Source organism: Cygnus atratus, chromosome 1, assembly GCF_013377495.2.
Source record: "Cygnus atratus isolate AKBS03 ecotype Queensland, Australia chromosome 1, CAtr_DNAZoo_HiC_assembly, whole genome shotgun sequence".
Taxonomy (NCBI): domain Eukaryota; kingdom Metazoa; phylum Chordata; class Aves; order Anseriformes; family Anatidae; genus Cygnus; species Cygnus atratus.
Window position 1 is genome coordinate 47,231,225 of NC_066362.1, and position 27,993 is coordinate 47,259,217.

The 27,993-nt window shown below is 42.9% G+C and overlaps 2 protein-coding genes across 6 annotated transcripts; one reads left to right on the forward strand and one right to left on the reverse strand.

Moving 5' to 3' along the window:
• HAL (histidine ammonia-lyase) lies at positions 1 to 13,696 on the forward strand. Its single transcript, XM_035551747.1, has 20 exons — positions 1 to 247; positions 698 to 758; positions 934 to 961; positions 1,274 to 1,348; positions 1,468 to 1,540; positions 1,638 to 1,704; positions 1,889 to 1,926; positions 2,006 to 2,131; positions 3,834 to 3,973; positions 5,712 to 5,759; positions 7,224 to 7,371; positions 7,453 to 7,548; positions 7,666 to 7,724; positions 8,321 to 8,401; positions 9,345 to 9,410; positions 9,495 to 9,660; positions 11,092 to 11,226; positions 12,257 to 12,365; positions 12,471 to 12,540; positions 13,547 to 13,696. The coding sequence occupies exons 1-20, from the start codon at positions 1 to 3 to the stop codon at positions 13,694 to 13,696; spliced, it is 1,983 nt and encodes a 660-aa protein (XP_035407640.1).
• AMDHD1 (amidohydrolase domain containing 1) lies at positions 11,530 to 27,993 on the reverse strand. 5 transcript variants are annotated; one of them, XM_050713736.1, is made up of 9 exons: positions 27,851 to 27,993; positions 26,641 to 26,747; positions 25,686 to 25,750; positions 24,820 to 25,097; positions 22,477 to 22,702; positions 21,379 to 21,503; positions 18,651 to 18,744; positions 18,086 to 18,246; positions 11,530 to 12,666 (listed from the first exon to the last, which is right to left on the reverse strand). In XM_050713736.1, the coding sequence occupies exons 1-9, from the start codon at positions 27,985 to 27,987 to the stop codon at positions 12,516 to 12,518; spliced, it is 1,344 nt and encodes a 447-aa protein (XP_050569693.1). In that variant the 5' UTR covers positions 27,988 to 27,993; the 3' UTR covers positions 11,530 to 12,515. The 5 variants fall into 5 exon arrangements, with proteins under 5 accessions (XP_050569693.1, XP_035407642.1, XP_050569708.1 ...); XM_050713746.1 differs by lacking the exon at positions 11,530 to 12,666 and adding an exon at positions 14,218 to 14,339; XM_035551748.2 differs by lacking the exon at positions 11,530 to 12,666 and adding an exon at positions 17,334 to 17,610.

The window sequence follows — 27,993 nt, forward strand, 5'->3', positions numbered from 1 at the left end:
ATGCCAAGATACACAGTGCATGTCCGAGGGGAATGGCTGGCAGTGCCGTGCCTGAACGGTGCTAACACAATCGGATGGCTGGGAAGGGAAGCTGTGAGACGGTACATGAAAAACAAACCCGATAACGGAGGATTTACGTCGGTGGAAGAAGTAAAATTTTATGTTCGAAGGTGCAAGGGTCTTGGCTTGCTGGATCTTGATGACACAGTGGAGGATGCCCTGGAGGACAATGAATTTGTTGAAGTTGGTAAGCAAAACCTTAGGCAATGTATGACGAAATGACTGAGTTGGCACCTGAGTTAGCAAGCTGTGTTTTAGTTGATCTAAAATTGCATCAGAGACGGTGTCTAAGATTTTTATGGAAAAATACCAAAATGTAAATTCTAACAGAACTATTTAGGGTTTAGAAACTACAGGATGCTGTATATATCATCTCTATGTGATGTCTTATATTCTCTATGATTGTTCAGGAGATGGAGCATATGTCCAAGGATTGGGTTCTCCTGTTTCTGTCTTTAGATTACCCTAAATAAACTCCATAAACACTAATTATTTTCCTAGAGGTATATAAATTTGTTTGGTGCTGATGATTGCAAATTAGAATACTTACTGTTGTATATTGTAATGAATAACAAATGAATCTATACTTAGAATACAGTTTAATCCCATTCATGTTTACTTTGGATATTTCTTCTAGTTATAGAAGGAGACATAATGTCTCCAGATTTCATACCATCTCAGCCAGAAGGAGTTCATTTGTATCCTTTTTTGAGCATTCCGTAAACTTTATATAATTCCAGATTTATAATTTTCTGGATTTCCATGTTCTTTCGGTGTTCCTTCATTTTTAAAAGACATTGCCAGTTTTAATCGAATGGACACACTACTTGTGACGTCATGTTTGCCATTTCTTTTCCTTTACGTAACTTTCAGATATAGCAAATACCGAGAACCAGAACAGGTAGGAATCACCAACGATTTTACAACTCAGTAATGATCCTCATTTTCTTCAGAGCTTGTGGAGAGTTAGCCACTGCAAAATTCATGAGATCAGTGGCTGTTAGGTCTTCTGGGCCTGGGAATCTAAATTGTGATTTGCTTATTGCAATTTTGTTACGGTGTTCCTATCTTATGAATGAGAGCATGCATGACCTTCCTGTCATTGCTGAGCTTTGGTTGGTTTTTTGTTATTGTTGTTGTTGTTTTAATGCTGTGATCATTAAGCAAGTCTATGTGCGTGTATCCCAAACTAAAAGGTGGTTCTTTGGTGTAGTATATTGCTTTAGATGGCAACAGCTTAACAACGGAGGACCTGGTCAGTTTGGGAAAGGGGCTCTACAAGATAAAGGTAAAGATTCTGAACAAACATGGCAAAAAATCATGTTTATCTGTCTACGATTATATGATGTAATAGATACGATAAATGATGTAATAGATAAACTAATATTCAAAATACTCATTTTCTAGCTCACACCTGAAGCTGAAGCTAAAGTCAAACGATCACGAGAAGTAATTGAAAGGATTGTAAAGGAACAGACAGGTAAATATTTTTATCACTAACTATAAATTGTTTTTGTTAGCCACTTTGAAAACTATCTCAGGCTCTCTCCTTAACCAGAAATGTGTGTTTCTTGCAGTTGTTTATGGAATCACCACAGGGTTTGGGAAGTTTGCCAGAACTGTCATTCCAAACAGTAAACTTATGTAAGTTATGTATGCAGCTCTCTTCTTCCTTTCTTTTGAGGGAAGAAAGAAGATGGAGCAGCTCTACACTGCATGCTTATGATTAGATGAGAGGGGGCTGCTTTAGTACTTCTGTTTTGTGAAAAAAAAAAAAAAGTATTTCAAAAACTTACTTTTTACGTAACTATTTTTTTTGTCTTCATAGGGAGCTTCAAGTGAACTTGGTTCGTTCACATTCTGCAGGTAACAAGAAATCGCTTGGTGTTTTCTCTTTCCTGCGCTGTTGATAGCAGCTGGGTAACTGAGCCCATTACTGTTCCAGGTGTGGGGAAACCGTTGACCCCCGAGAGGTCTCGCATGCTGTTGGCGCTGAGGATCAATGTCCTAGCAAAAGGGTACAGTGGAATTTCCCTAGAAACCCTCCAGCAAGTTATCGAAGCATTTAATGGTAAAAAAAGATGCTGAAAGGCGGCTTCCCTCTCTTTCGTTGTTATTGTTGGTGGTGTTGTTTGTTTGGTTTGGTATTTAACTTTATCTTTAAAGGATATAGCTCAATGAGTCAAGCTATGGATGTTGTTTATTTGCCTTCATAGTTGTGAGAGATCAGGACTTGTTCCTATGCAGGCTCATGGTTAGAGACCATTCCTTTAGTGAAGAACTCGGGTGTGAGCAGAAGCAGCAGGAGAGGCTGAGAGGTAACAGGCAGAAGTTTGGTAAATGAGCCTCTGAGGGCTCAGGTGATTAGCTCAAGGCTAAGCAGGAAGCTTCTGGTAGAAACAGGAGCCAAACCTGGATGATTTAGATCGTGGTTCACCCCCCAGTCTTAAGTGCAAACCTGATCATATTTCTCAGGTTTTCTGCAATGAAAGCTGTGGGCACACAATAAAAGGAAGTGTTCCCTGCTCACAAACAGGCCAAGGCCAGCAGTGAGTGAGAGCTGTTTCCATACTGACTGCTCATGGGAAGGGTGGCCTATGGGAAATGTTGAAATGTTAAATGTTAAATACCCTTTTTTTTTTTTTAACCACTGACCTGTTGTTCTACTCCCCGGTGTCAAACCAACTGCCTTGGGTCCCTGAATCCCTGGTGAGCCATAGGCCTTCCCCTGCAGAGCAGGGTGACACTTAAAATGTCATTTAAAGTGTTTAAGTGTGAGTGTCTTTTGAAAGTCATTTACTTGTCTTTTAAACACTGACATTAGCCAGTCTAAATGGTGATGCCTCGCTGCTGCCATCAGTAGTTGATCTGTGAAGAACATGATGCTGACTCCAGGCAAGCTCTCTTGCAAAGGCCGCTAATCTTTTGTCTGGTTGGGTGCATGCTGACGTGCATGCCAGTACCTTTTGGGACACCAAGACTTTTGGGTGTGGCCATCACCATGCAGAGCATTGGTGTTTGCCGAGCAGATGCACCTGTTTTCGTGAGTAGATCCCTGAGAGGTGCACAAGTTTTCACGAGCAGGACTGCCAGGCAGACCCGCGGAAGAGCGTAGTCAGCAGTTCGCGTTGCCACCACAGCTGTCACAGCAGTTGAAGCAGAGTGTCCCTGCTGGACACAACAGCAGGGAGACCAAAGGGGTGGCTCTGCTCTTTGTTGGTGGCTCTTCGTTGATGGTCCCTCTGGCGAGGTGTGCTAGAGTGGCAGCAGTGACCAAAGAGCGCCTCTGCTCCCTGTTCAGGACTTGTTTTGAGGATAAACAGAGGTTCCCCGGGCTCTATTTCTTCATTTCCATGCATTCAGTGCCCAGAGGGATGGGACAAGGGAAAAGGGTTTGGAGATGGTTTCTAGGAGTTACTCAGTGTTTAGTGAAGTGGGAAATGGACAGATAGCTTTGGCTGGTGGTCAGCCTGTGATGGGGAGTTAAGAGTGGCATTTTAGCTGCCTGGCCATGTGCTTATAGACTCCTAGCTGTGGTCCCCCCTCCTTACAAAACTGAATTCAAAAGGGAATCGATTTCTTTATAAATTGCAGCTAGTCTTGGAGCATGGACAAACCCCTGTCTGCAAGAAGGGTAGTCATGTTGGTGCCATTGACCACGGATGACCATTACAGGATGTTACTGTGACCACCTTCATGTGCTGGCTTCTCTGTTTTCCAAGGAGCATATCAAGGGGAAGCTCTAACAGAAGTTGTATTTGTTTTCTTTCTAGCATCCTGCCTGCCTTACATCCCTGAGAAAGGGACAGTTGGGGCCAGCGGAGACTTGGCTCCCCTCTCTCATCTCGCTCTGGGATTAATTGGAGAAGGGAAGATGTGGTCTCCAAAGAGTGGCTGGGCTGATGCTAAATACGTAAGATTTAAAAGTCTTTAGATTTAGTGTACAGTTTGAATTGGGACTAGGTTGTGTTTAAAATCTCATCCTCTACCTTGAGGAAGGTGGCTACATGAGAATAGAACAAGTGACCCACATGTCATGGGAGCAGAAATGAATGCCCAGCATGTTATTAAGTCCTAAAGAAATATCATGCCATAGTATCATAATGTAAGGTACTGCAGTGACATCAGTTAGGGATGAACAGGATGTGATACCAGCTACAAAAGATACATTACTACATCATCAACTCCATTAAACATCAACACTGTTACAACAAACCCAAGATCAATTCAAAAATGCTGAGATTAACTGGAGATTTATGGAAGGCAGGATTTTATCAGTAACGTTTATACTGCTTTTTATAATGGCTTTAAGCGGATACACATATTTGGACGTTTAATTTTTGGTAGATTAACAAGGGCCACAGGGAATCTTTATAGCATCCTCCTCTACAGCAAGATGCTTTATAATAGAATTAATTTTTAATTAATTAATTGTTACCCTGTCACTAATACATCAGCAGATTGATCTAACATTGAACATCTCCAAGTCTGGCCTCTCTGAATTTTTTCAGAGTAGTTTGTTCCGTCAGTCCTATCATTCCTATCTATTAATAGTTATTCATAATAGTTACCCACCGGATTTATTAAAGGATTGATAATTGTACCATAAAGGTAGGCTGTAGAAGTGCTGAAAATTACAGGGAGAGGATTTAGGGAGGAAGGAGGCCAGCATGTGCCAGACCTTCTGTTTTCAGATGTTGGAGGGACCTTGGCTCATTACACTATGAACCTATGTAATATATTTGGAGCATCACTATCTCAGCTTTTGCCCATCTCCCTGGGAATGCAGGAAACAATTGATGGGAGGGGAAATAGGGCAGCAGACAAATGAAGAACTTTGTTCTTCAGGCCGTTGGCTCCTGAAAGAGTTCTGTAGCAGAAATGGAATTGAAGACAGAAAGACAGACTCCCCAGGATGTATTTTCAACATGAAATCATCCAGCCTTCCCACCTTCTCTCTCTTGACCTCCCTGCTTCTGCCATTGCCCAAATAGTTCCTTGTATCATTTCCAGAGGCAAGAGGATCTGTTTTGGTTTGGGACCAGAAGTTACAATTGCACACCTCTGAAATTTGTTAACCCTTCAGTCGGAAGGGCTGAGAGGACTCTTATCAGAACCAAGGTTACACCGTTCCTCCATTTCCCACAGGAGCAATTTTATGGAACAGACATACGTAGAATGAACTGAGTAGGACTCTTTTCCCCTAGAGATTTTTTTGTAGGAAGAGTTAGGGAATCATTTATAAGGGAATAGTTTACACCAAAGCAAATCTGCGATGTGGTAGGAGGTAGGCAGAACTACCTCCCCAAGGTGTTTCCAGCCTTCTCTCATATTACTCTTTCCCATGAGATAATACATGATACCTATTAAGGGGCTGTGACAGTATCTCACGTTAGTGCTCCTACTGCCTTCCTTTATGGAACTGGGAAATGAGGTGCTAGTTTAGAAGCTCCAAAATGCTGTCCTTTATTTTGCCCAGCAGAAAAATTAATCTAAAATGTTCATAATATAAAACTCGTTTTCTTGCTTCTTTTGGGAGTTGTTTTTTTTTCAATTTTCATTTATGAAAACAGTTATGATTTTATAGTTTTGGTAGTTGAATTACTGGGGAAAAAAATCATTAATTATCTTTTCATTAAACTGTTTCACAGGTCCTGGAAGCCCATGGTCTGAGACCGATTACCTTGAAACCAAAAGAGGTAATAAAGTGTAATGATGACAGCTGATGAAAAACAAGCTTAGGCAATCACTAGTTGCTTTAAACTTGCTATTTAAGCCTGAAATGAATTAACAGCCATTTTAAATTAAGCTCCAGAAGGGTATTTGAAGTCAGCTGTGGGGAGGGATGCCAGGGACCCCGTTCTCTAGCAGGGCTTATGGCAGCGTTCCCGTTGCAACTCCCATCTATGTGGCAACTGCAGCTATCAGAGAAGCTGTGACTGCAGGGCTTCAGGACAGCAGAAAAATAAATCACATCTTGCCCCCCGCCCCCATTTTAATACCACTGACAGAATTCAGTCCTTTTGCCAGTGGTAACTGGTACAGCTCTGTATTTCCAACCACTCCTGACCTTTCATTGGTAGACGTCATCACAGTTGCCACCCCGTGTGTCTCCAGGTCAGTGGAACCTGGTGTAGTATTGCACTGATGAGGACAGGCTTCTTTTTGCTCATAGCCACAGCAATGCAAGCAGTACTAGTAGATCCATGCCTCGCAGCACCGGTGCAGATCTATCTGCCAATCAGCAGTTCACTTTGCTAGATGCTTGGTATTTGAACCTGTCCTCATCTGAGCCCTCTGAAGGTACTTCTCGGCCCTTTGACCTTAGCAAGAGCTCAGATGACTGACTTGAACCAGGTGTCTGACTTCTAGATGGTTAAAACTGGGTGAGATGAATCTCACTTAATAATTAAAGTTTACGTGGCAATGCAGCAGATGGGAGGGCTGGTAAGGGGGCTCAGAAGCTGTAAAACAACAGCAGGGACAAGAAGCCAAACCCAGTGTCTCCTAAAGGCAAACGGCAAGCTCCCATTGCTCTAGGTGACCCTGCTTGGCAAGGGGGTTGGACTAGAAGATCTTCAGAGGTCCCTCCAAACCTCAACCATTCTGTGATTCTGAAATGGGTCTCATGTTTGTTTAGAACAAATCTGGAGCTAGTTCTAGCTGAACTTAACAAATCTTTGAAAGCAGTTAAAACTTTTAGTTCTGCTTTTAATTCTGTTTTAACTCTCCATTTCTTTATTATGATTGGTTATTTGCACAATCCATGCTCTTAACTTCTTTGGTTTAATGACTTAAGAAATAATAATAATAATAAAATTAAAATCAATAATAATAGTAATAAACACTCCACTTCCAAAGCACTTAGAAAAGACTTTTAAAATTTGAAATAACGCGAACTAAATAAACCTCTTTCTTGGAACCACTGGAGTTCCAAAGGTGTTTATAATAACTTAGTAGGGTCATGAACATTGACAATTTATGTAGCAAAGATACCCAGTCAAGCTGTGCTTTTTATGATTTTCTTCAGGACAACCCAGGGAGCTTAGCAAAGGTCTTTACATGCCTTATACAAGAAAGAGAATTATCCCTGAGATGGGTAATTATCACAGCATGTGGAATAGCTGCAATGATCTCGCTGAACATCTGCTCTCTCTTTGAAGGGTCTGGCTCTCATCAACGGGACACAAATGATCACCTCGCTGGGATGTGAAGCAGTTGAAAGAGCCAGTGCTATTGCTAGGCAAGCAGACATAGTCGCTGCCCTTACACTTGAAGTCCTGAAGGGTACAACTAAGGCCTTTGATACCGGTGGGTACTGGACTTTTCCTGACTGTTTGCTTGCAGCCATTGGAGAGAGGCAAAACTTATCAGTCTAATTTGTCTTGCTAGACATCCATGCTGTGCGCCCACACAAAGGGCAGGCTGAAGTGGCATTTCGATTCAGGTCCCTCCTGGATTCTGACCATCATCCATCAGAAATAGCAGGTGAGTAATCTCAACCTTCACCCTGCCAGGTTGCACAGGACAGGCTGGGTCTTCCAACCGTAGCACCTATGCCTTTATGTGAGGAATATCTGCTTTTCATCCCATTGTTCCTCCTAGAGAGCCATCGATTTTGTGACCGAGTTCAGGATGCGTACACAATGCGTTGCTGTCCTCAGGTAAAAACTGACTTTATTTCCTTTCATAACAAGAGAAAAAAGATGGTAAAATGCCCGCCTCAAAAATACTGTCATCTATACATTGTCTGACTCCATTAGAGAAAGAGATTTTATTTTGCTTCTCCCTCACTTCAAAGTTAATATTAGCAGGGATGTGTAATTTGCTGATCCCATGCACACATCCCTCAGGCAGTATGTGGCAATGCAGTGTTTAGATCTGAAAAAGATCAGATACTGGTAGCAGGGGGAAGGCACTGGTTTCCCCATTTGCAGGTTTTAGAGGGTGTTTCTTCTGCAATGAAGTTAAGATCATGAACTGGGAAAAGGTGTTTCCAGAAGCAGCCAGAGAGATAAATTGTTCAGATACCTCTCAAACATACTAGATGAACTCAATGCCATGAGTTTTAACATGAGCAAAACTATTAAATCAGTGGAATTAATGAAAGTCCTCCTGGTTTTAAGAGCAAATCCAAGACTGTCTTTGCTTGTAGATGTAGAGACTGGGACAATGAGAAAGAGAGCACCTGCAAGTGGGTCAGCACCCCGCGGATGAACTAAGAGTATATGCTAAGCTCAGGTGCTGTCTTTTGTTCTAGGTCCATGGAGTTGTAAACGATACAATCGCTTTCGTGAAGGACATCATGATGACTGAAATCAATAGTGCCACAGACAACCCTGTATCTTTTTACAACTTTATTTCTTTGTAACATTTTACTTGTCCTTTTTTATCTTTTTTTTTTCCTTCCAAGTAATTATTTGTATATGAGGCAAAAAAGTCCTAGTTGGTTTCAGTCAATAACTACCAGTGGTTGCAACATCAGCCTCTCTTCCCTTCCCCATATCTGCATCAGCGCGTGCAAGTGTGTGCTGGGGCAAGGGAACCACTCATGCATTCAATCTAGTGCATGTTAAAGGTTTCCTAGATAATATCCTACATGCTTCTGTTTCCTAGATAATCTTCTACATTATTCTGCTTCTGTAGATAGGTGGGACTTGGTAGCCAAATGGACTTAGATGAATGGTGACTTGTCGTATGAAACATCTGGTGGTGCAGCACAAGTGAGACCTGCGTTCCAGAGCAAGGTTTGCATTCCGTCAGGGAAGGCAGACAAAACATACGTGACTGGTAAGCCTCCTCGTGGTTCAGCCTGGTAAACTATGGGCGCACTTCTTGCACTGGCACTGAGCGAGGCTGGATTCTCCTCAGCATTATGAAGATGCTATGTGCAACATCCCATTGATAGCTGACATGCATCACTGCTTGTTACCTGTCTAAAATTGTATGTGCCTTGGAGAGAATCTACCAAGTAACTGAGAAATTGTGCTGTGATCCAAACACGTGTGTTTCTTTGCACCCCTAATAATCCCACCCCCTAATCAAACGCCTCTTTTCATGCAGTCCATTTGAAAAAGAATACATGTCAAAACTGTGTCTGCAAGTTTGGAGAACTGAAATTGGGCCTTCATTTTCTGAAAAGTACATAGTTGTGATACAATGTATTTGCAAATAAAAGCCTACTAGTGCAAACATACCTTCTGATAAGATATTCTGATTGCTCACAGATATCTTTCACATAAGCTGTATTTGATTCATACTTGTGCCTTAACCTCTCCTTAAAGATGGTGTTTGCTGAAAGAGCAGAGACCATTTCTGGAGGAAATTTTCATGGTGAATATCCTGCAAAGGTAATTAAGCATATAGAGAAAAAAAGACATTATAGTTTCTGATTTTTTTCCTGTCACCTAATTTAATGAGGACGTCTTTTATAGGCTTTGGACTACTTGGCAATTGGTGTGCATGAACTCGCTGCAATTAGTGAAAGAAGAATTGAGAGGCTCTGCAACCCCTCACTCAGTGAACTGCCTGCATTTTTAGTCACTGAAGGAGGCCTGAACTCTGGCTTCATGATTGCACACTGCACAGCAGCTGCCCTGGGTGAGTGCTTAAGCAGTATCAATAGGGCAAGTGAGAAAGACCAATTTACACTGAGGCAGTTGTAATTTGATAGTTGTTGTCACGGGATCTCACTCCTGTTTTCCTTCTCTTCTCCACATGCTTTGAGCTGGCTGGGTGCGATGTCTGAGCATTCAGTGCAGCTGCAATTATTTCAGCTCGGGATTCTTTGTTCTACACTGACCCATGAGCAAATTTAGTGCTCTGAGCATGCAAACCCATAGGTGGACTTCAGGAATGCTTGCATCCTGATGGGCTTGGCAGAGAGTCCTCTGTGTACAGAGTTGCCAACACACAAGCTCCAGCTGAAATCAGTGAGAGCTCTGTACCCAGCAGCCTGCAAATCAGCTCAGATAAGGCTGTAAACTTCACAGTAAGCTCTGCAGGCAACACACTGTATCTGTCTGAGCCACTCTGCCAAACCTAGATCCTCTGTTTGAATACGTATGGTCTCTAAGTGGAGGCACCTTTATTCCTCAGTTCTCAACGGGACACCACTTGTGTCAAAGCTGGGCTGATACCCTTGGCACTCGGTGTCTTCATCTGATGGCCAGGTACTTACACCAGTAGCAAACTCCACAGGAGTTCCCAGGGCTGCATATCAGAGGAGCATACCCAAAAAAAAGCTCTAGTATATTTTTCCTCTAGTACTCATGACTAAACCAACAACAAGCATGCTGGCCTCTGGGATATTACAGTTCAGGGACGCACGAGCCTACGTGAAGATAAACATGCTGCAAGCAAAGGGTAAAATGTAAGTAAGAGACGCAGTCAGGAACAGAGGACGTCGGATAATAAGTAGATAAATACCCTGCAGAAAAACAGTCGATGAGCTAAATCGATGTAATAAAATGGCTCTGCCCAGAGGCTGTTTTGGGAAGTGGGACTGGACTATGAGCTGAAGGGCTCATCGCTGTGTTTGAAGGCTGGCAACTTTTCCTTTTGTCTGGACAGAGTTTGTGATGGCTGCAGAACTCAGCTGCTGCTGGGCTCCAGGTGCCAGGGGCATCTGCTCTGCTCACAGGCCTCGCACTCACAGCTCGTGTCTGCCACCCGAGAGACCCCAGGGCATTCCCCGGCCACCGACACGGCAGTGAGGACAGCCCTGCCTCCCAGCCCATCACGGTGCTGAGGCCAGGGGCTCGTGGTGGGGAGTGGGCAGACTTTCTCTCTTTGGTTAATATTTGCATCTCAAGACCAGTACTGGTGACTGTTTTTAGATGTGATGGTAGTTTTCAAGGTGTTTATTGCAAACTACTCAGCTAAAACATTGATGTGTTCTGCAAAGAGGGGCAGAAGTTGTGTTCTCCACTGCAGCCTGTGGTGGTGGATGAGCTGTTTGATCCAGGCTGGCTATTGTTTTTGGTATCATTGCCTGTTCTGCCCTACATGCACTGCATTGGGTTTTTGCAGTTTCGGAGAACAAAGCCTTGTGCCATCCCTCCTCTGTGGATTCTCTGTCCACCAGTGCTGCTACGGAGGACCACGTGTCCATGGGAGGATGGTCTGCAAGAAAAGCATTGAGAGTCATTGAGCACGTGGAACAAGGTAACATTAAAATGATGATTCCCAGACAAACCTTATGTATGTAACTGGATTAAGATATTAATGCCATTCTTTTTAGATGTTTAGATGATTAGAAAAAAGGCTTAATGCGTCTGAAAGAACTATTTTAAAATATTTTATTAAGTATATACTTTTACAAGCAGTTGGAATAAAGATGAGGTAAATCCAGGGCTAAGTGTTTCTTGTGAAACAAAACTACTTACTACAGGATGCTCAGCAAAACTGTTGTCTCTTGCTTTGAAGTACAGATTGCTCTTTTTTTTTTTCCTTTTATTTATTTGTTTGGCAGATGATGTGCTTAGATACAGATGTCAGCTGTTAGTGGAAGAACAGAGTAATACATAGGACACAAACATTAAACTCATTTTCCCACTTGAGTTTATACATGTGAGTGCTCTAAAGACTTAGTTTTATGGAACTGCATTCTTCACGTGCAGACTAGTGGGTCTGAGAAACAACACATTTCAACATTGTGTTGAGAAACAACATATTCTAGATCCAGCTGATTTAGCCAGCTCCTTTGGTGAGTTGGCTTGTGAGACTGAGGAACTAATGCCAATAATCATCAGGTCTGAGGTGGGCAGATAAGGTGCAAACTTCTCCAGAAAGAATAATCTCCTTCAAAGTTTCATAAGCAGAACCCTTCTACAGCTCAGGCCTCTTTGTTCATCTCAGCCCTAAAAAGTTTTCTAATTTATGATGCCCATTACCTTGGGTATTCAAGACACCCTGGAAGAGATTATGGTATAAGACTGTGGTAACTAGGAGTTCCTGCCATACTGAAAAGTCTGCATGGCAGACCACCCCAAAACTGCTTTCTAAAATGCTGGATGACCCATAAAATGATCTGCTTCTGGGCTGCATCTCAGTGGTCCGTGGATCCACTGTTCTTTTTGTATTACCTGAAGCAATGTCATACCAGCTAGACCGAATGCCAAGGCTAGTTTCATCAAGGAAGCCTTGCCCTGAGCTGCACCTGCTGAATATCTCCTCTGCTGTTGTGATTCCCTAGTTCTGGCTATCGAGCTGCTTGCTGCCTGCCAGGGCATCGAATTCCTACGCCCTCTGAGGACGACAACGCCATTGGAGAAGGTCTACGACCTCGTGCGCTCAGTTGTGAGGTAAGATCAGATAAATGCGACAGGCAGAGGTCACCTGCTGCTTTGGAGACCCGCTGCCGCTGGTGGTTAATGTTTGGCCAGTGTTCTCACTGGGTCTCGTTGCAGGCCTTGGATGAAGGACCGCTTCATGGCCCCGGACATCGAAGCGGCTCACAGGCTGCTCGTGGAGCAGAAGGCGAGTGTTGGCGTCTGGCGGGGGCTGTGTGCTCTGTCCTTAGGGGCACGCCGCAGCTCCGCTCCGGGGATGCCCCTCGCTATGGTCACTTGGCTGGAGTCAGTAACAGCGCTCCTTTGCCTGGTCCTGTGTAATAAATAGTTTACATTACTAAAACTGGCAGGGAGCTGCCTGAGGGCAGGGTCCCACACCCCCACCCATCTCCAGTGGATCCCATCTCCAATGGGATCCCTCTCCGGATGGCGATCCTTGTTCCCCAGGTAGCACACTCCCCAGCCATGAGGCCCTTGGGCCCGGCAGGCCGCTAGAAGTGGTAAGGGGAGGTGCACAAGGGAACAGCAGCGGCCTTAGCAGTGCTAACCCAGGCCAAATGTTTGTACAGCTATGGGACTGCACAAACATATCTCACTTGTTTGTAAAATGTAAATAACAAACAATCAGTGAGAGTAAGCAAATGGAAGATCCCAGTCCCTCCTCTGTGAGGCTGTTTGCCTTGCAGCCATCTGTCTTACAGCCTTGAAAGAAGAGACACAGGAGACTGTAGAATATTTTCGTCTCCTTGTCTGCCTTAAATACCAGACACTATCCCTTCCATTTTTCTTTGGCCATATCAGCTGTCATTTTGTTTCCCTGGCCCCTTCATGACCCAGGGATTTGGTAACTAGTGACAGTGATCCTCTCCCAACTATTGCACACCAAGCATTCACCTGCTAACAAGACAAGATGCAACGTTTTCATCTTGAATCCTTTCATCTTATCCCCCCAGAGCTGTATCTTTTCCTGTCCCCTCTCAACTCCATCCACATGCTCTTCCCTAAACCTCACTCTGCTTTGCTATTTCTGTTGATCACCTGCAGCTTATTTATGCAGGCCTCTAATTCTCAGCTACATCCCAGTAAATTTCCAACAGGGTTTCCTGAACTTGAATAGTGATGTCTAACTGAGTATGAAGAGTAATTCTTCAGTTTTCCTTCCAACTCCCCTGTTTTACTTTCTGATTTCACAGGTGTGGGAAGTAGCTAAACCTTACATTGAAAAGTACAGGAGAGAACACATCCCTGAATCAAGACCTGGTTCACCAACGGCCTTCTCCCTGGGATCACTGGGAAAGAAAACACACATTGGCCATGACCACTCACATCAGAATGAACTTTAATAGTTGCTCTCCTCGGGTACAGAGCAGATCCTTTCCAGGACCTTCCCTGTGTATGGCTGTTTCACCAAAAATCAGAGTGGTTTCTTTGGATGACCCAAAAGAACTGTTTGTCCCACTCAGGAGCACATAGCAACGGAAGAAAAATGGCTCACCAGTTTCTTCACATGTGAAAGACAGCTCTGTCGTAATAGTGTGGATTTGACTGATCTTCCTGAGCTTTTGAACACAAAATATTCAGACTCCTGCTGAAACCAGAGGATGTTTTATTCAGTGCCTCTCGCATTTGTTTTGTCAGCTCTTTGCTTATCTTCTCTTTATCTGTGCCAAGGATACTGAACAGCTGAGATTTGTTATTCTCACCTCTTTTTCCTTTGGGTAACTGCTGCAATACCCTTCATTCTGCCACAGGCAAAATTATCTCTGACACTTAATTCTCTCTCTTGCTCCTCCAGCACTGTGCAGATCTTCTGTGAGGTATACAGAGTCTTGTGTAACAAGAGCATTTTTAGAACCGGTGCTTCACAAATCAAAAAAGCTGTGTGCAAAAGAACATGCTATGGGTATCATTGCTCCAGAACAAATACATTGTGTTCTGATGATGGACTACGTTTAATGCAGCTTTCCAAGACCTATGGGCTCACACCTGCAATAAAAGTAGAGAGGCTTCACATACAGCTGCAGCACTGTGTTTTCCTGTCATGATGAAAAAGTGAAACAAAGCCTTAGCCTAGAAATAAGCAGGACAGGCGGCAAAGGGGCCTGGAAAGGGTACAGACTCTTTCTGGGGAGGAAGAGGTGGTGTGGATGTAAACCAGCGCTGGAGACCTGCACTTCCATGGCTTACTGGGCATCCGCCTGGCAGCGGAGGGCCTTGTCCCCATGGAGAAACTTGTGTCGTAACGTGCTCTGTGTTACAACACCGACCTCTGGCACAGGCTATGTATTTTGCAAGGGAGGACTCAGGACTTAGCTTCACATCACAGCACCGTGACAACATGTAAAGACCAGTTAAAAACCAGCAGCCTTGGCAGTACAGGCCTGATAACCACAGCCACGTGTGGGTTCAGCATGGACTAGAAACCCTCAGCTATGCTGTACAGGGCAGCTGAATTACTAGTGTGGGGCCACCCATGTGTGTCTCTGGGTGGGACCTGCAATGATAAACGTGCCCCAAGGACAGGATTCACACCCACTGGAAAGCTGGCAGGGAGACACCGAACCTGGACAGGAGAAAACATGACTTACAGGGTGTCCTGCCCTGCACAGAGCCAGGTGACTTTCGACTCGTCACGCCAAGGTATAAACACAAGTGTGGTGCTGGGCCCTCAGCCCAGCACTAAGTAGAGCTGGGAGCGAGGGTACGCACCCATGTGTGTGAGATCCCAGTTCGGCCCCCTCTGTCTCTGGCCTCTGTCTCTCCCTCCTGTGCCAAGTCTGTCTCCACCCTTTCAGCTCTGGGCTCTCTGCAGCAAGCCTATCTCAACCTCCTGCTGAAGCTGTTCCATTTTGTATAAAATTGGCTATTAATTAAAATCAGCTGTAAGAGTGACCCTAGGAGATACGTGCCCGGTTGTTCATCCATTTGACCTCAGCCTCAGGGCATGGCTAAATAATAGCTTCTCCAACAGCAAAACCAGCAGGCACGGTTCCTACCTGCTCCACTCCTACCTACATCCCGCTCCCACGTGCTGCAGCGGCCAACGCAGTGAGTGTCATTGCCGAAGTGAGCCAAATTAACAGCAAGCAAAAAGAAATGTTTTGCGTTTCAGTGGGCTGTGCTTTCCCTGGCAGCTGCATGGACGCTGTGGTAGCAGCACAGCAAACCGCGCAATGGCAGGGCCATGTAGCCAGCCATCAGGAACCACTTAAGCCAGTTATGCCGCTGAAGTATAACCGCATCCTCTCACTGCAAACCTCCCGCTAATTACAGCCCTGGGGCATGCTCCAAAATGGCTACTGGATTTGGCCAAGTTGATCAGGCAAGCACGTGGTTTGAAATTCCCGTCAGAGCTTGTGCATGACAGCACATTCCCCTCGGGTCAGTAGTTTCAGGCCACAAATGACTACTTCTGTCCAGCAAGAGAATATTTGAGGTTTTCCTTATGCTAGCTTGGTCCCCCAGATGTTGTAGGCACTTTGGAGAAGACGTACTGCCTCGCTGCATGGCAGAGGATACGCGCTGGGCTCTGCCATTGCACATGGCAATTACAGCCTTGGGCTCCTATTAGGGCTGCCACCATCACTACTCAGTTTGCCCTGCCCCACTGCCATAACCTCCCACGTGGGAAACAGAACCAAAACAGTGGGAATGCAAGCAAAATTTTTAACTTCTATTTCTCTTTGCCATGAGGAGTGATGTCGCAGGGCCACACGTGTTACTTCCCACTCACCTCTTTACAGCTGCCTGTGGCTCGTGCAGCCTTCAGCCCTTCCCCTCCCTCCATCCTGCCCCGGTGCACAGTACCTCAGGCACCCAGACTTGCTGGGCACCCTGCAAGGAGCTCTGCCCCACTGCACTGCACACCTCGGGCTGCCAGGGACCAAGGCATGGCCAGGACATGCTGTAGCACTGCAGCCTCAGCTTTGCGCTGTACCTACACTAAGCTCAGGGACACTGCTCTGACCGTGCCTTTTCAGAAATGCCTGTGACAGCACTCTGACAGCTTTCCCCAACTGCCTGCATTAATGTTATTTATGAACGCTGTCTCAGGCAGAATGGACAGTGCAATAGCATACTTCAGATGTTATTCCAAATTCTATAAGAGCTAAGGTCCACACCCACATCTGGTACAACATCTGCTTGTAGGAAAATGTATCTAGTGACAGGAACACCATTAAATTATATTTTAAAATGATCTGGTTGGCTAGCCGGGATGAAATCAAACATGAAGAAAGACACCCTGTGGGGTGGCTTACATGTTTTAGACGTTAACAGATGACCCCAACACTCAGGAAGATCAGAATATAAAGCTGCTACATGATTACGATGGCTTTCAAACTAGAATGAGACTGCTGTCCCTCATCAGGAATCCAGTTTACTAACAAGCACCATTCCAAATGTGCATACCTAAGACCCTGGCCCTCTCTTACAGGTTTCTTAACATTACTCTTCCCAGTTAATCTTACCTGGATTCAAACTTCTTTCTTAGAATCATAGAATCATTAAGGTTGGAAAAGACCTCCAAGAGCATCTGGTCCAACCATCCCCCTCCCACCAATGTCACCAGTAAACCATGTCCCTAAGCACCATGTCCAACCTTTCCTCAAACACCCCCAGGGATGGTGACTCCACCACCTCCCTGGGCAACCCCTCCCAATGCCTGACCGCTCTTTCTGAGAAATGTCTCCTCATTTCCAACCTGAACCTCCCCTGGTGCAACTTGAGGCCATCCCCTCTAGTCCTATCACTAATTACCTGTGAGAAGAGGCCGACACCCAGCTCCCCACAACTTCCTTTCTTCATCCATAGATTGTTTGTTTTGTGTGTTGTTTTTTTTTTTCCTCAAATATAAAAAATTTATAGACTAAAAATATACAGAAAACTGTCTTATTTCTAACAGGTATGATTAAAATTATTTTTATGCACCAGACAAGAAGGAGAGAAGGACAACTGATATGAAGATGGACCAGGCGGCTGATGTAACAGATGGGTAGTGCATGATAAAGTTTATTTGAATAAAAGGGCTGGTAAGATGAACAGGCAATCAATTTACCAGTAAATACAAATCTGATTTGTCTGTTGCTTTGAAATATTCCATGCCAATTTGATTATAGTGGCTTCCTAAATTACTGTCTTCCTTCAGTAACTGCTCATTATCCCACACCTCTCGTTTTTATAGACAACTTTTCCTTTAACTATAACATAGTCAATCAATGTTTGATGTCCCCCGAACTGGTAAATCAAATGCTCCCACCTAAAAAGACAACAAGATGTTTAAGAATATCTGTATTTGCATAAAAGCAGGTCACATACCTAGTATACCTGGCAATTACAAAATATTTGCTTAAAGCACAGGAAAGCACTATTCCCTGTTGATGTTGATTCAAAATTCCATGTTTACATGTTGATCTCTTGTTGCATGAATACGATGAACTAAAGTACAAATCATTAGAGAATTTCTTCCACAAAATAAACAGGTATTATCTTTAAATAATTTATCAATAAACACGGGTTATTTGTAATATTAGCCCTAAAACTATTATGCTTTATCTTCCGCCGGAGTGATTAAGGAGAATCAAAGTGGGTCTAAAATGCTAGCAGTGTCCCTTTTTACAGGTGAAAATAACTTCTAAAGCACAAGAAATTCATTAACCCCTCCACTATCCACACGATGAAAAAATAAGTCCCTTATGTTAAATCACATTACAAATGATAATAGAAGAACATACCTTGATGAATTTATAATAACAAGGTCCCCCTGCTTGCCGATCTCTATGGAGCCATGAGTGTCTGATTTTCCCAGAGCATACGCTGCATTAATGGTGGCAGCTGCTAGCGCTTCATTCATTGACATCTTCATGTTTACACAGGCCAGATGCATCACCATAGGCTAGTAGGAAAATTAAGCAGAAAATGGGAGTTACCAATAACACAAATAAAGTTGTTTATGCCTCAAATCTCAAAGCACTCTCCTCCCACCTTATGCAACAAAAGGAGTTGTCCCACATGATGTAAATCTTGCCAATTCCAAAATGAGAAATGTGGAATCAGGAACTGTGCAAGCTTTTTTTTCAAAGCCTCTCAGTGCATTTGAAAAATCAAACCCCTTTAAGTTTCAAGAATTTCTGGCAAAAAGTACCAACCCACATAAATAAGCAGGAGCAATTGTCTAAGCTGTGCATACAGTTCTCTGTGGATACGAAGAATGTTTTATGTATATACGATCTATACACAAGTTGTACTAGCAGGAGATATTGTTATTTTGTGTTGTTGTAAGTATTAGAGATAGCTTACCATTGAAAAACAGTATGCATTAGGATTAAAATCACTGCCAAGAGCAACTATAACTCCTTCATTTAACATTTTTCTAGCTTGAGGTTGCTTCAGTCTAGTGGGAAAAAGACGCTTGTCAGTACCATTCACTTAGTTATTACATGATGAATTACAAGAGCAAAAGTCATCACTCTGTTTGGCTATGTTCATGCATTCAGTTACACCAATTCCTTTGGAGATGAAAGGCCAAATCCTCCTCTTGGCTACCTATCACCCTATGGACAGTATAAATGGAAACTGTGATCCACTGTTTTTGCAGTAATAACATGTGACAGCAACCACTATCAAGCATCAGGCTGCAGGCCACTGAAATGTTGGTATTTATCCAGGCCTCAGCCACTTAAGGATTTACAAGGTGAAAATCTTCATTTCTCAAAAAAGTAATTTTCTAGTCTTTATAGCTTCAAAGACAGACTTGCAAACACAAGCAGTGGCATAACCAATGCAGTAGTCTCTTCCCAGGTCTGTTGGCAATTCAAAATAACTTGACACTGTGAATTTCGTTTGTATACATTACAGGATTTCTCTCACTTAGCAATGTTAATGCAAACAATAGCTAGCTTCACTAGCTAAAGCTAGCTGCTTCATAAAAGCCTCATGCTCCCACTGAATTCTATATAAACAACCCACCGGGGTGCTGTAACTTCAGGGTTATACGGGAATCCAGCTTCATAGAGCTGACCTTCTACCACCGATAAAATCCACTAACGTTATGAGCATGATGTCCCTGGTTTACATTACTTGGCAGTTAGGAAGTACCTCTGTAGTAACCACCAACTGAGCTCTGATCTTATGAACAGTTGCATTTACAATCAACTTCAGTATCTGGAATAACCATTTCAAAGCTGTTCAGCCACTTGGTAAATCTGGGTAGGTGTTTGCAAGGACGGTCAGCAGCCTTAGGAAAGACACTCACTAAGGAGTTTTAGCCCAAGCTGCTCTAACACCAGCAGCACCAACCATCATTTCCAGAAATAAACTAGTGTAACAATGAAAATGAAAACACAGAGCATAAGCTGCTCAAAAAGTAGTTTTAAAAGCACTGCAGTTAACAGAAAAGAACAAAAAACAAGATCTCAGAAGAGCTTTTATTTGGTATAACACAATTCTCTTGCTATAGAAGTCTCCTAGCAGATTTATGAGAAAATACCATGTTCTGTACACAACAGGACCCTCTGAGAGTTAACTGTGTTTAAAAAGATTTGTCTGAAAAGCTGTTCCCTGTCCTCACATGTCCTCTGTGCTCTACTGCCAGATTCCTACTAAGGAATACTGCAAACAACTGTTAGCAAAGGCCAAAATGAGAGCATGTTTACCATCAAGCAACCCTTCAGCTGCATTCTCTGGCCCAGTTCTGGTCATCATATGAAGCCCTGGCTGCTACAGCTTTTCTTAAAACCGGGGACTACTGCAAGGGCAGGATCTTGTGAGGTCTTAAGTCTCACAATTAGTAGTGGAGCTGAGGGAGGCCAGCATGTCAAAGGATCTACCACATCAACTCACAGCAACTTTTGCTCACATTAGTGTCACGCAGCTTTAGGCCCTCTAATACTCTTAATAGTTATCTGTTGTACCTCAAACACAGCTTCTTCTTTTTAGAGTGTATTAGAACGAGAGGTCTGTGTTCAATAAATAGTGCTCTGGACACCAGAACAAATGAGGCCTCGTTACCATTACTCACAGCTGATCATTATCTCAGTCTGAGACTTATCCTGAGGTTATAAACCTTTTGCTGCATGGATTCTCTGGAACAACGTGAGTTACAGCTCCTGCCTTTTCCACAGGTAGGTATGGTTCTGCTGTCTCTCCTTTACCTCCCTGCCCAGGGTCAACCTGCAGGACCAGAAGTTATCTCCAAGATCTGCATTCTGGCAGTGCATTTAGCTGCAATCAGCCAGTGGGTTCAGAAGCAGTGGGGCAGGATACGGACAGCTAACCACAAATATGAGCACAAGCACAGACACAGAAGTGAACATGATCAGAATGACACAGATAACAACTGCACAAGCCCTTCCAACTCCTCAGAAAGCAGGCCACTGAAAAAAAAAAACAGTTTGAGGATTTTTCTCATTACAGAATAGAAGGCATTATTGGGTTGTGGTCCTCATTACCTAGAGGGAAGCAAGTGATCCATTCATGCTTATCTGAAATCTCTGCACATGGAAAATTGTGCATTTAAGCTAATTTTGCTCAGCATTGCCTGGGTAAAATCAGATCAAATTTTTACAACGTTACCCAGAGTCTTTCACCTCTTAAGACAACCAAAGGATTCATTTCCCAGCAAAAACTTCTGCAAGAGAGCAAATACAAACATTGTAGATAAAAATTGCCTGAAAAGAAGCCAATTCAGTTTTCAAAGTCTAAATGTGTTGATGAAAACCAGTCATTCTCTTCTTAAATGAATGCCTTATTATTGTCAGCCTATCATGAGGTCTAAATTCTAGTGTTGACTAAACCACTCACAATCTACCGTGAGAATTCTCAGAAATAGGGTACTGCCTCATTTTTGGGAATGTCTACCAGAAATAAGACATGAGTAGACTCATTCAGCTCTTTGTGATTTGTCTTCACTGATCCTGCCTGCTCATTAGCAGACAAATACAAGCTTACACTTTTGCATATGAAGACACTAAATCACAAATATGTTTTTGTTATTACAAAAGTTTTTCCTCCGATCTAGTGGCCTTACCTTAGCATGTAGGCAGTAGTTGGCAAAAGGACAGCTGCACACTTAGCTCTTGCTATTGCTGCAATGCCTTCATCACTAACTTCTTCTAGGTGGCTGATAGCCTGGGCTCCTAGTTCAGCTCCAAGCTGAGAGAATTATCAAGAAAATTAAGCAATTAAGGTGAGTAATTTAACAGTTAACAGTTAATTCAGTAAAACAATGTTGTTATCAAATGACTGGAGCAGACAATTCATTATTAATGTCAAATTTATTAAAAGAAAAATCATAAGGAATGCCTGAAAGAACAAATGAAATACAGAGACAGAATATTTTCTACTTTACTGCACAAAAAGTTAATCAGAGAAGGATATTAAACTGAGCGAAAGGGAACCTTCAGTGGTGTTTTTGACAGATGAACATGCACACTACTGGCCAGCTATGGATAAAACCATTATGAACTCCTGTTCAGAAATTAAGCAGCAGAAAAGGGCTGACAAAACTGACACTGGTTGCAGAACAAGTAGTGTGACTGCTGCTTTCTGTGGTGAAGCACCACGAAGGCTTTTATGATCAATTAAGATTTGCTTGAAAATATAGCAGAGAATAATCTGAGCAGAACCCATATAAAAGAAGAAATATTTAAATGATGGTAAAACATTGAAAGGGAAAGACTTTCTTTAACAAAATAGTTTTGAGCCTATTCTTGGCTAAACCAACCCTCTGGGTGTGCTTTACTGCACATCTTGTTACTGCTAACAGTACATTTGAGGAAAAAGTATTTTCCCAGTTGCATATAAACTATACTTTTGTCATCCCTGGGTTCATGGATAGCCACCTCCCCCATCCGTATCACATGTGGAAGATAAGCATAGTCGATGTTTGATTAGGCAGTGCATGTCAGTCACACAGGTCAGGGTTTCCTTCCATGTCCAGAACTGCACAATGGCTGCACTTTCCTATTGTCTATGAATGATCTACTTCATAAAGTCTTTGAAAAGAAAACGTTGGATGTGAGAACAACGTGAGAACAATGTGAGAAGCAATTCTTTCAAAGACTGAGGTCTAACAAAAGCAAAGCAAAACCAAAAGTGGCTTAACTGAACATTACGAGAGAAGTACCTCAGCAGATTTCATCGGATGGAGTTCATCACCATGGAAGTTAATCTGTAACCCTATATCTTTTCCAGCTTGAAGAATTCTCCTAGTAGAATCCAGATCAAAGACTCCCTTCTCACAGAACACATCTATATTGTTAACATGTATTTCACCACTTAGTTTGAGTTCTTTCAGTTTAGGGAGATGGTTATTGATAATGTCATCTGCGGCTTCAGTAGCAGTTTTCCCTCTAATGAAAAGAAAATGTTACAGAGCCGTAAGAACAACAATTTTGAAGCTTGGCAAATATTCAAATCATACATGCAATTACCAGATCATTTAGAAAATGATGCAAATACAAGTCACTCAACCTTCAGATTGAAAAATAAAAGATACTGTAATTTATGTACACTCAAACCATGGGTTACTTTCCATTCAAAAATATTAGACTATATTACTATTTATTTTATAAGGTTGGTTTCTTTGGATGCTAACCAAGACATGGGACATGTAAAAACCAATACTTCTGCTTTCCTATTCATATATTCTGACCCACTTGTACTGTACCCTAAAGCACAACCATGTAAAATATGTAAATGATTATTTTAATGTCTTAATTGATATTCATGCAATATTTTTATGCAAGTATCAAAGCTCAAAGGATATGTGCAGCACAAACCATGATTTTAAATTTACCTCTCCTCCTTTTATGATATCATTCAGAGCAATAGCTAGATAACCATCTCTAAATCAGAGAGGCCTCCTGAGATTAGATCTGCCAGTGTCAGAACCATTTATGAACCTCCTATTACACAAATGATAACCCAGGAGAGATAGGTAAATGGCTCTGAAAGAATGAACAATCCCAAAATATGTAATAGAGTTAGTATTTTGCAATTTTAAGATCTGAAGATAAGTGACATACTACAGCTAAATGTCTGTGACAGCTCAATCCTCACTTCAGGCACTGTAAAGCATGCGCAGACCAGAACTGAGCAAGTGCCATATGTGGGTGAGTTCAGGGTTTTACAGTGGCAGTAAATTCAAGAAGCCACAGTCTGCTCTGATTTACAAATGAGGTTATGCAGTCATAAAGCAGCGTAAAACCTGGCACACTGCCCTTCTTTTGTTCACCTTTCACAGAAACAGTTCTTGGGCTTGCTCAGGCTCTTACCACGTCAAGCCTTCTCCCTTTTCTACTTTAGGCTCAGTAGTCTTTGGAGGAATTTGGACTTAAAAATTAGGACCATAACCAAGACAAAACAGTCTTGATCTCACGTTTTGGGGGACATAATGCCCAAGAACTGAAAACTGACATTGTTCTAATGCAAGAAGCTTTTGCTCAGGAAATCACTTTGAAAATTCCTTCCTAAAGATGAAAAAGAGCCCAGTGAAGCCTTGCCAACAAATAAATAAATACATAAATAAACAAATGAATAAAATTAGCATCAGATAGCCCCAAAATCATGAACTTCATTCAAAATGATGACTAGAGGAATGGTAAATCAGATACTTTTTTGCCCCCCTGCTTTGAGCCTGCTTTTTAGGCTCAATTCTTAAACAACCAGAAATACTCATAGTCCAGAAGTTCTAACGCTGGAAACATTTCTGCAAGGGCAGATGGACACGAACAAGCGTTAAGTACCTACAGCAAAAGAAAGCATTACTTTTTAAGACCTACATAAAACTGAAAGATTTAAGTAAAAACAGTCAAATCGATCTTAACCTTTTGTTTACACGATTTATGCGTAACTACAGGACAGTTTTATGGAATATAATGATGAAAGAAAACTGGCATGAGCTTATGTGACTTGGAAGATGTCTGTTTAACAAATCCTAGAATCCACAAGCTCATCACTTATTTGTATCTGAATCCTTCAGAAGAGCAATTTCCAGCCCTAAACCTGTGGGCAATGTGTTCCCCTTGAGATCTTCCACTGTTACTGAAGCTGCAGGAAATAAAGAATTGAAAACTTGAGCTCAACAAATCATGATGCCACCTTCACCATGTGACTTGCCCCAGATGTTCATGAGCCAGTCAAAGGCAGAGGACCACCACTCTGAACATTCAGGCCTTAGATCAGGGAAAACTGCAAATTCTTCCTGGCCAGAATAAAAACCTGAGGCAGAATCTAAGTTTGATGGGTCACAGAAAATGCAAGCAAAATATTCTGGACATGAGTGTATGAAGAAAATAGAAGAGAATTTAAGAAGACCCAGACTGGGAAACATAGATATATTGTTTCAAAAATACTTCGTTATATTTTAGGAGAGATGGGCTGAAGAAAATTTTCTGAAAGCAACAACCAAATTTCAACGCGAAGTAGTTAACACTGAAAAAGAGCAAGAAAAATTAAGTCATATTACTTTGGCACGGAATGAGCTCCACAGTACGTTGATGAAATGCCAATATCCATGGATTGCTTGGCACGTTCAATCACTCTAAGCATTTTAAGTTCTGTTTCTAAATTTAAGCCGTATCCACTCTTGCACTCAACCAAAGTAGATCCTGCTCTGTGCATGCGTTCAAGTCGGTGTTTGAAAGTATTGAACAGCTCTTCTTCTGTGGCTTTCCGAGTGTGTTCCACAGTAAAATGTATGCCTCCTCCAGCCTGGTGGATTTCCATATAGGAAGCACCTGCCAGCTTGGGAGAAAAAAAAAGAAAACAAAAACAAAACCACACACATACAATTAGCCATTAAGTGTGCATTTTCTCTCCAAGCAATTCTGTGAAGCCTCTGCAGTGAGAGAGGAAAAAGAGAAAAAATATCTCCTTTAATCCTTCCTCCCTCCTTCTACCCTTCTCTCTCCCCTCCACCTAAGCAAAGAAATGATGTAAAAAGCTACGTAAGAAGAATTATTCTGAAAATGTACCTCCCCCTGAGCCCAAGGGGAAAATCTATCTCTAGCTTACAAATTCATTTATGTGGAAAAACAAGAAAGAAAGAAAAAACACTTCAAGATTAAGATGGGAACAAAAGGTGACACTCCTGGATTGCCTCAATTAATGCCGAAGTACACCAAGACTGGCTGCAAAAGCTGCAGTTCCACTCCCCTTGCAGCCTATCAGCCCTCAAAAATCAGCCCTCCTCCCTCATTTATATTTCATGACATTATATTATTTTCTCCATATGAAAGACAGATGTCACTACAAAGTAGAAAGAATTATGCATTAAAAAAAAATAAAAATAGAGAGAAAGAGAAATCCAGCTCTGTAATTTCATGCTGTTACCTTCATTGCAAACTCATGAACCCTATCACCAGCCCACACTGGATGCGTATGTGCATCTACCAGGCCTAAAGAAAACAAAGTAAGTGTACACTCAAGTTATTTCACTGTGTAAGAGAAAAGCATGAATATGCAAGCAAATTAAATGGACAACAGAAGCTCCCCTACAAAGCCTCTGTTGTTTACAGAGAAAGAAAAATCCAAAATGTCTCTAGGAAATTTGCTCAGTTTCTCATGTTGTTTTGATGATGTTTTATTTGTTGAAGTGATAAATTACAAACTTTGAAATTGTTTACTAGAGTTTGTTTGTGTTCTTTGAAGAAAGCAAAGTGTTTATGCTGGGCTTAGCACTCTAGCACTTACTCTACCAATTGCCCACTTGCTCCAGTGGGAGCTTTTTCGAAGAGCTGTGAAACCAACACTACTGAATGCCGAAGTCCATTTCAAAAAAAAAAGAGGTCTAACAGCTCATGTGGTAATACCACCAGCAAAGTTTAAAATGCAATGTACTTGCTCAGAACCAGGTAAAGTTTCAGAGTACGTGACAAACTCCTGTACTGCCCTTTGGCCTCCAACTATCTATGAACAGCACCGAGAGATGAAGCTCCACAGCTGAACAGCTGATGGAAAGGGTACAGAAAGAGATGTGAGACTTAAAAGTCACTCAGAGAACCCGCTACATTACAGCTGTGATCTACAATACAGATGAACAGATGTATGGCAAAACAATAGGAGACAGCTCCACCACAAAGCCAAAAGAAATATCCTGAGTGCTGCAACCCTACCCTTCCAACTGTCCTGATGAGGAAGGTGCCATACTCTATCCCCCACCACAAGATATTATCAAACTAGTACTGAACACAGCGGAAAAAGGACCAAGGAACACTTAACATGTGCATTTTGCCTCTAAACACTTGCAGCCTTTCTGCATTACATCAATATGACAAAATAAACCTACCCGGCAATATGCATTTCCCAGTGCAGTCAATTTTTCGTTCAAATGTTGCTCCTGAAAACTGATTGCGAATAACATCTGCCTGGCCCACAGCTTTTATATAACCATCTCTGTAAACAGACGATCAACACAGGAATCTTGAATCTTTTTAAAAGTCAAGCTCCAAAAGTGGTCATTGAAAGAGCCCCTGAAGCAACAATTCTCTAGCAGCAGAGCAGGAACGTTGAGAATTGTTAGCAGGACTAAAGATGCACAGAGGAGGTGGCTTGCTAATCTTACGGAGGCACAGAAAATGATGGGTTATGCTACACATTTCTAGTTCTCTGCTGTAACACTTGCCTTGTCCTCTCCTTAGACTCCTTTAGGATGATACCTTGGTACTCTGTTCTAACTTCTGCTAGACAACGTTATTATTCTCTTGTGGATCAGCAGATGTAACGCATTCCTCCTGCAAGTATCTGCAGGGCATTCTTCTCCTCAAGGAAGCCAGTGATGCTGCTATCCCTTGCCTCCCTGGGAAGCATGGGGATAAATCTGCTCGGGGCTGATCTTCAGTTCAGCAGGCACTTTCTCAAGGTGGATCTGGAGGATTGTACTGGGGATAGAGGACTGTGCTTGGCACAGGGCATGCCCCACATGCACAGGGCTCCACCTCGCCACACAAGTGGAGCTGCTGAGCTCTGTTCTTTAAGCCTTGCCTTTCTCCAGCTCTTTTCAGGCCATGGGGATAACAGCCGGGAGTCATCACGGGCAGCGCGCTGAGGGCACCTCTACGCTAGGCAGCAGGGTTGCCAAGAGGCAGGCATGGTCACAGCCAGAGTGCTTAGGAACAGGAGAGAAGAGATGGAGTCGCATGCATTCGTTAACTGCAATTCTGTTAATTACACGAAGTGTTTATGTGATTGTTGCTAGTTCACGTCAGTTCGCCTAGAAATAAAGCGGAGACAGAACAGGGTGACAGTCACGATCAGCAGCATGCTAGAAGTTATCATTAAGAGGCTAAAGATGTGCATATAGCATTAAAAAGTAAGTTAGCAGGATACTGATTGAAATCATCGGAATTACGAGAGCACGCTTCAAGGCATCGCTTCTTTTCTATCCCGTTGCACACACCGGAGCCCAAGCCTCACCCCAACCAGACCCCCCGCCCCGCACTGCCCACCGGGGGCGAGGGGACCGAGCCGCCCTGCAGCCCCCCGGCCCGGCCACTCACTGTCCCACCACCAGGCTGGCGTTTTGGAGCACGGCCAGGCTCGCCATGCCCGCCTGCAGCAGGTACTTCTCGCCCCGGCCGCACACCAGCACCAGCTGCCGGGCGTTCTCCAGCAGCAGCCGGTACTCGCCCGCCATGGCAGC

What these genes read in the sequence shown, in the direction of transcription:
- HAL (XM_035551747.1), top strand. Translation starts at nt 1, where the DNA reads ATGCCAAGATACACAGTGCATGTCCGAGGGGAATGGCTGGCAGTGCCG. An exon ending in CAATGAATTTGTTGAAGTTG is followed by an intron (nt 248 to 697) that starts GTAAGCAAAACC and finishes TATTTCTTCTAG; the next exon opens with TTATAGAAGGAGACATAATG. An exon ending in GGCTGCTCGTGGAGCAGAAG is followed by an intron (nt 12,541 to 13,546) that starts GCGAGTGTTGGC and finishes CTGATTTCACAG; the next exon opens with GTGTGGGAAGTAGCTAAACC.
- AMDHD1 (XM_050713736.1), bottom strand. Translation starts at nt 27,987, where the DNA reads ATGGCGGGCGAGTACCGGCTGCTGCTGGAGAACGCCCGGCAGCTGGTG. An exon ending in GCCAGCCTGGTGGTGGGACA is followed by an intron (nt 26,748 to 27,850) that starts GTGAGTGGCCGG and finishes GTCTGTTTACAG; the next exon opens with AGATGGTTATATAAAAGCTG. An exon ending in TGGGAAATGCATATTGCCGG is followed by an intron (nt 25,751 to 26,640) that starts GTAGGTTTATTT and finishes TGTTTTCTTTAG; the next exon opens with GCCTGGTAGATGCACATACG.